The following is an 8,278-nucleotide window of genomic DNA, read 5'->3' as shown; positions in this document are numbered from 1 at the left end:
TATCATTTTGACATGATGTTTTATCAGATTATTGGTAAGATGTTAGGCTATTTTGAGATGAAAATGATGAATTTTTAAGATAATACGAAATTTACCACATTTTAGACTTGTTTTACTTGGATAAATTAATTTTCACTTGAAATCCTATATTGAAGATGTGTTGTTCTCTATTGATGAATTTATATTGGTTTCGGCCCATCACAATAATTCCATGGTCGTCAAAATTCAGTTTTCAAATAAAAGTGGAAGGGCACTAGAAAATAAAATGAATATATATATATGTTGCACAAATGCCGATGATGAGGAAACAGGAAAATAAAGAGAGGGGGAGTGAGACAGGGGCAGGGCTCCATCCCGCCCGCGCACAACTATGTACATCATTATTCCAGCAACAATCTACTCCTGAGATTTGAGTGAAAGCTCAACACAAATTCCAGGAACTGTGCTGGAAATCACCAGCCACGTGAATACCAATACCAATTATATTTTACTACTAATTTGCATGGATCTGGAAACACCACAAAACTACTCTCTTCATTTAATTCCAATTCCCATTCCCAACTACTCTACCATTCTTCCTTCATTACTCATTTAATTATACATATATAACTACTAATTATTATTTTATATATGGAAATTAAATTAATTATATTTACCCCTGCATATCAACGACCAACTTTATCGATGGATCATCCATGTTTTCTTGAACTTGGTGGTGTTTGTTCAAATCTCTGTAATATATACATATTCCTCGTTTCAACGAATGCAAAATGCGTAGCAGAAGACAGGCAATTAACTCGTTTTTTTTATACCAAGTGACAAGAATTATTAGGATTTTTATTCAATAGACAGTTAGTTAATATATAATTATGAAAGTGGATATTATATAGTTTTCATATCATGTATAAACTGCTACATATATTAACGAATTAATGTATATGTATGGATACAGGATACACAAACATGCGTATGCTGCATTACGTAGTGGTTTTAGGTTTCTATGTCACATAGGCTGTCTGAAACAGTGGGACTTGCCGAGCCCGCCGGCCGCCCATCGCTGTCGTGGACCAACAAGTTTACCGGAAAAGGGCAGCTTGGTTGGCTGACGTACGCCACAGTCCAAGCGCCAAGCCACAGCCTGTGACCGCTGACATGGGCCCACGGGGGACCACAGGCACCCCTTTGAGGAACCAAGCCGATGTGTCAGGGACCCACCTTGTCCCTCCTCACACTGCACGACATATTTACGGGGTTGCCCCTCTTCCTGTGCTTTTACCTTTCTGCCCCCTCCGCGTCTGACTTTCTTCTTACAAACGCACGTTTTTGGACTCTGGGTCCCCCTCCGTGCCGTGGCAGATGACGTGGCACCTCTGTTCCCCCCCCTATAAATATCGCTTCCCCTTCCCCCAACTCCTCATCAGTTTCTTCCCCAAAATTCTTCTGGTCATCTACTCATTTCTCTCCCTCCCTCAAACAAACACATTCTCTCTCTCCTCTCCCTTTCTCTCTCTAAACTTATACATAATCTCTCCTCTCTCTCTCTCTCTCTAAAATATTTATATACTGTAATGGCGGTTGATTCGATTTTGTCTTCTCCATTGGGCCCTCCGGCGTGCGAGAAAGACGCAAAGGCGCTTCAGTTTATAGAGGAGATGACCCGAAATGCAGACTCAGTTCAAGAAAATGTCTTGTCCCAAATCCTGTCCCGAAATGCGCAGACCGAATACCTTCAGCGTTACAACCTCAACGGCGCCACGGATCGCGAGACTTTCAAATCAAAAATCCCTATGGTTACCTACGAAGATCTCCAGCCGTTGATCCAAAGAATAGCTAATGGCGACCGTTCTCCCATTTTATCTGCTCACCCCGTCTCCGAATTCCTCACCAGGTAATTGATTCAAAGCAATACATATAAACTAATCTATTTTATTTTTAACTCATTATGAAAATATATTACAAAATTTGACGTAGAAATAGTAACATTCTTTTTTTTCTTATTTGAACAGCTCTGGGACTTCAGCTGGTGAGAGAAAACTCATGCCCACTATCAAAGAAGAATTGGATCGTCGTCAGCTTCTTTACAGTCTTCTCATGCCTGTAATGAACCTGTGAGTATTATTACATGGACAATATATTTCCTTTTTTTTGGTATAAGATTTAGTGAAAGTTAATTTCGTTTCTGACGAGTGCATGTCTCTATGTGGAACAGATACGTGAAGGGACTGGACAAAGGCAAAGGGCTTTACTTCTTGTTTATCAAGTCCGAGACCCAGACTCCGGGTGGGCTCCTGGCCCGACCCGTCCTCACTAGCTACTACAAAAGCGACCACTTCAAGACCCGACCCTACGACCCCTACAACGTCTACACAAGTCCTAATGAAGCCATTCTTTGCCCCGACTCCTTCCAGAGCATGTACACTCAGATGCTGTGCGGCCTTTATGAACGCAAACAAGTCCTCCGGGTTGGAGCGGTGTTCGCCTCCGGCCTCCTGCGGGCCATACGGTTTCTCCAGCTGAACTGGCAGCAACTCGCAGAAGACATCCGAACCGGGTCGCTCAACCCAAAGGTGACCGACCAATCAATCCGTGAGTGCATGACCCGGGTCGTCAGGCCCGACCCAGAATTGGCTGATTTCATTGCCAAGGAATGCTCCAAGGACAACTGGGAGCGAATTATTACCAGAATCTGGCCCAACACGAAATACCTGGACGTGATTGTTACTGGTGCAATGGCACAATACATCCCAACCCTTGATTACTACAGCGGGGGGCTCCCAAAAGCCTGCACCATGTACGCCTCATCCGAATGTTATTTCGGGCTCAATCTCAATCCCATGTGCAAGCCCTCCGAGGTTTCCTACACCATCATGCCAAACATGGCATATTTCGAGTTCTTGCCCCACGAACCCAACTCAACCGGGTCAACCCGTGACTCGCCCCCAGGACTCGTTGACCTTGCAGACGTCGAAATTGGCAAGGAATACGAACTCGTCATCACAACCTATGCCGGTCTCTGCCGCTACCGAGTTGGCGACATCCTCCGAGTCACGGGCTTCCATAATTCGGCTCCACAATTCCAATTTGTCAGACGAAAAAACGTGCTGCTGAGCATCGACTCAGACAAAACCGATGAGGCTGAGCTACAAGCTGCAGTGGAGAATGCCTCACGTCTCTTACGCGAGTTCAACACAAGCGTGGTCGAGTACACGAGCTACGCTGATACAAAGACGATTCCAGGCCACTACGTTATATATTGGGAGTTGCTAGGTAAAGACTCGGGTAACTCGCCTAGTGACCAGGTGCTAGAACAATGTTGTCTAGCCATGGAGGAGTCCCTCAACTCGGTCTACCGCCAATGTAGAGTCGCAGACAACTCAATCGGGCCGTTGGAAATCCGAGTTGTTCGAAACGGCACATTCGAGGAACTAATGGACTATGCAATCTCAAGGGGCGCATCGATTAATCAGTACAAGGTGCCGAGATGTGTTAGTTTTACGCCGATTATGGAACTTCTCGACTCACGAGTAGTGTCGTCTCATTTTAGCCCATCATTACCGCAATGGACGCCCGAACGACGTCGGTAAAAGGGTAGATAAAATAAGTCAAGAATTATGACCGACCAAGAGAAGTCAATGCCGTGAAAGATTCCTTAGTGTTTTTTTCTTTTTTTTGGGGGGTTCCTTTTTAAGGAACTTTGGTTTAATTTTACTTTTTTTGGTTTGTAATTGTGATTAGGTGTGTAAATTAGAAATCGAAGGTCTGAAAGTTAGGTGTTGTATGGTTCAGTTAACCTGTGAAAAGGATGTGACATTTTCGGGCTTGTTCAATGAATTGAACTTGTTTAGGTTCTATTGGTTCAAGTAAATGACGACATTCTGGGATAGTTGAGGAGAGTTGTTTTTTCTAATTTCATGGTTTGTTTGTGTCAATGTAATGATGCTAACGAATTAATCTTTCTTAGACTCCGGAAAATGGGGGAGTTTTTCGTCTGTATTAGGCAACTAATCTAATGTTTATCATATAAACATTAAAATACGAAGTAATGAAATGACGAAATCATTGGTTAATTTATTTGTTGTTGCAGTGTGGTTTCATTTTGTACATTTTAAGGAAATGAAAATCAAAGCAGCAGTTGTGTTATGTGGGTACAAAATAGAGATGTAGAGATACAGCCACGCGTAGGGACACGTGTGTGCACACCATGCGCTCGACATTGCATGTGAAATTTTATTTATATTTGGTCTACACAATATTTTATGTAATACTAATTAATACCTTAGGGTTTCTATTCTTATATAAGATCATCAATCCAGTGGAAGTCGTGAATATTTCAAAGTAAAGTATAAAATGGAAAAAAATAATAATTGCAATTTGAAGGGCTTCAAAAAAATAATTTTAATACTTACAATAAGTTGAAAAGGACTTATTTAATACATATAATTTTATTATTAAATTAATAATAATAATATTCTATGTTAGCGTTATTTAGGATTTGACCATCAGTTCCCTCCCACCATCACCACCATTATTTCATATACACTACTCACCATTTTTCTTATTTTATAATTTAGGAAAATTAAAAAAATGACGAACTGAATATTAAAAAAAATAGCCTATGTATATATATATTTATTAAAGTATGATTGTTCAGATGTATTAGATCTTGACAGATATATATTATTACAAATCGCATGTGGCCGCAATTAATACACAAATTTCCGTATGTAACAACAAATTTCATGACCAGAAAATTCATCTGCAAAAATATTATAGTAATTGATTGCATAATTAATGATATATATTATTAATTAATCATGTTTTATGATGAACTATTATTAACTTTTCTCTATTTAATTATATAATTAGAATTTTTTGATCGTTTTTGTTTTCGCTTTCTATGAAAATTTGAAAATTTGTATCATATTGTACATAAAAGATTAGAAGAAATTCTAATACAAAGAAAAATATAATTTGATTTGGACTGATTATATGTCAAGTGCAATATACTTATAGTGTAATTAATTATAAAAAAAATAGCATTTATTCTTAGAAAATCCGTTAGTTTGCTGATTTATTCTACAAAATTCCTGTATGCGAATTTCGAAGGCTGTCCCCTACTTTAAGCCACTGACCGGACATAAGACAGCCAGCTTTACCATTGCCGGCCACCTTTGCTGTTTTTCTCCAAACACTTGCATTCATCATCGATCAATTGCCTGAAAAGCATTCTAATTAATGCTTCTTTTTTCCTGTCAGCCTTGCCTTGTTTATTCATTCATACTTTTCGACTTAATCCTAGTATGTTCATGAACCTCAATCATATCTCAGCTGTTTACTTACAATAATGTTTAATTTTCCAAAGAAATTGATATTACATATCGCAGATGATAATTCAAACACTAAAATATTGACAAGACATTATATGTGTGTATATATGAATAGTTTATATACATATATATGTAATACAAGATGTAATTAATACGAATTTACATCAAACGAGCCGCCGACTTTTAAACAGTAGAAGATCCTCCTAATGTTTTCGATTTTCATGATGAATTCGGTGATGCACCTGTCTGTAAGATTGCAGTTAATTGTCAGTAATGATGATTTTGGTAGGGAATTAGTGATTAATTATTGGTATGATGACATTATCTTTGATTATGAATGGAAAGCTGTCCAGCTCATACATAATGCAAACAAATTTGGTATCCAATTTCCTTTGCTGAGATGGATTATGGATAAGATTACAGGAGAGATGATGCATACATATATATATATATATATATATATATTGTCTTATCATTATCTTTTGTACCTTAAACACTTAAATGATTATTGGGCTAATTGCTTTCGTGTAGTATTATTAATGTTTCATAGTCCATGGTAACAATATGCATATTCTCATGTCGACTGACTTGTTCGCTTTTTGCTTAGGATTCAAATTTGACAACAATAGTTGTCATTTTCATCAACAAATCAAAACTCCAACGTTATCGATTAACGTCATAATTACATGTTTAAAGTAGTTATTCAAAGTGATCCCGGTCGATATCCGCTTCACTAGAGATGTATATATGAATTGGATCAAATCGATGATTCATTTTAAATGTCAATTGATTTTCGAGAGAATCACCATAAAGTAGGTAAAGTTAGGATTTTTGTGGGATTCTTTGTACGTGGACATCATTTTCAACGATCAAGTTAATGAAAACTTAAAATGAAGAGCAACGTATTTTCATGTATGCTCTACATTTATGAGTTTGATCAGAAAATCTTTGGAAATATCTAGAAACTCCACCTGTGATATAAAATAAAATTAAAAAAAACTCCTCCGTACAGAAATTGAGCAACACTCGCTTTAACTGCGAATTGACTATGAAAGTACCTTTTTCTTAACATTTTTGCCCTTCTTTCACATCTAATATATAAAATAGTATATACATATATATATATAAATATATATATATTTATAATAATAAAATATTATTTTATATAATAATTATTTAATTTTTATATAACAAAATATTATATTAATTAAATTAATTTATATATTAAAAAAACACACGCGGCGAAACCGCTGGTAAAGAAGAGGGCGCGGCCGGACCCTCCTCACCCCTAGGCGACGGTCATCTCCCAATGCAGCGAGAGCGACGACTGTCTCCCTCCACTTCTGGGCAACGCATGTCGCCCAGACGGGCTGGTGGGGGTGGAAAGGAGAGGGGGGAGGAGGTCGGGATTGGGTGGGGGTGGCAGGGGAAGAGGACGGGCGGAGGGGGCAAAGCAGGTGGGGGTGGGTTATAATTATTATTTTGAATTTTTTTATAAATTATAATTATATATATTATAAGTATATTTTAATAATTATAAATTACATATATATTATAAATTAAAATAATTATATATTAATAGGTCTAATTTGACTGGTTGATTAGGAGGGGTATTTTAATAATTGTTTCTAAAAAACTATGCTCAAGTTGACTAGGGGGCGATGTGATTATTTATTCATAACATAAGGGTGATTTTTTATATTAAAAATTTTATAGGAAAATTTTTTATATTCTTACATATCACAGGGGTCAAAATAAAAAAGAAGTAAGAGCTTGTCCTGTTTTAGCGTAAGAGTTATAATTACACTTGGAATCTATTTAAAAATATGAAATTATGCTTTCTCAAATAAATTTTAAAATTATACTTATATTCATTTCAAAAATTTATCCTTTATACACCCGACACTCTTCCTTTAGGGCTTGAAAGAAAAATGCCAACGCTAATAAAAAAATTAAATAAATTTTCAATTTTGACCATTATTTAAAATTTTTATGTATAATATTTGTACTTATAAATGGATAATATATGCGTGTATATGTGTGGAGTGAGGTTAACATCATTGTAATTTTTTCTTGTAAGTACATAATTATTGCATAAAAATGTCAAATGAGTGATAAAATTAAAAAATTATATATTTTTTTTTTGTCAACATCAGCATATTTTATTTAACACCTTAACAAAAAGGGGTCAGGTGTACTATTTTTGGAGTGAGTATAAGTATAATTTTAGTTTTCTTTTAAAATATAATTTTACATTTTTAGGTAGGGTAAAAAATAATCAACCCTTAGCATAATGAGTATTTCACAAGGGTGATTGTAAGAAAATCGCTACATAATTGTTTAACTTTCATCTTTATGAAACTTCTATAATTAGTGCGATTATAATCTATTATAAGTGCTATTATTGAAAATTATTGATAATATTACCCTACATATGTGTTGTTCAGGTCTTTTTACTGTATCGTTCGTTTTCTTTGAGGATCTTTTAACCTAGACAAATTGAACGACAAGAAAAATAATGTTAGAATATTTTGGATATTTATGGTACTATTATTGTGGAACAAATATAATATTCGACAAGGAGAAGAAGAATAGAAAATGAAAGGCCCACCACAGCCACGTTGACGGTGAGTTAAGGCAGCCCATTGGGCCCGGTAGAAGGAAGACCAACAACTACAAATCTAGTCAACATGAAGAAAGATTACTAGCTTAAACATTCTGGGAACTACAAACACAAGGCCCACAAGAGGCCCAAAGCGTGTACATGTGCAGCCGACAACGAGTGATCCATGGCTCAAACCCGCCGCACCGCCTGTCTGGGCTGAGACTCGTGCCATGGCACATGGGATGCCCATCTCCCAACACCCACCCACCACCTATTCTGCGTTTTGACTCAACCATGCTTTTTGTAGCGCTTCTTGTTGTCTTGTCTGAGATATAAATATCAATAT

At 36.8% G+C, this 8,278-nt stretch overlaps 1 protein-coding gene across 1 annotated transcript; it reads left to right on the top strand.

Moving 5' to 3' along the window:
• On the top strand, positions 1,418 to 3,962 carry LOC105169490 (probable indole-3-acetic acid-amido synthetase GH3.1). Its single transcript, XM_011089884.2, has 3 exons — positions 1,418 to 1,888; positions 2,007 to 2,108; positions 2,210 to 3,962. The coding sequence occupies exons 1-3, from the start codon at positions 1,569 to 1,571 to the stop codon at positions 3,582 to 3,584; spliced, it is 1,797 nt and encodes a 598-aa protein (XP_011088186.1). The 5' UTR covers positions 1,418 to 1,568; the 3' UTR covers positions 3,585 to 3,962.

Source organism: Sesamum indicum, linkage group LG8 (genome assembly GCF_000512975.1).
Source record: "Sesamum indicum cultivar Zhongzhi No. 13 linkage group LG8, S_indicum_v1.0, whole genome shotgun sequence".
NCBI classification, from domain to species: domain Eukaryota; kingdom Viridiplantae; phylum Streptophyta; class Magnoliopsida; order Lamiales; family Pedaliaceae; genus Sesamum; species Sesamum indicum.
The sequence above is the reverse complement of the archived record's forward strand: the minus strand, read 5'-3'. Positions and strand labels throughout refer to the sequence as shown.

Excerpts from the sequence above, each read along its gene's own strand:
- LOC105169490 (XM_011089884.2), top strand. The coding sequence starts at position 1,569 with ATGGCGGTTGATTCGATTTTGTCTTCTCCATTGGGCCCTCCGGCGTGC. Across the intron at positions 1,889-2,006 it reads GTCTCCGAATTCCTCACCAG|CTCTGGGACTTCAGCTGGTG; the intron begins GTAATTGATTCA and ends TTATTTGAACAG. Across the intron at positions 2,109-2,209 it reads CTCATGCCTGTAATGAACCT|ATACGTGAAGGGACTGGACA; the intron begins GTGAGTATTATT and ends TATGTGGAACAG.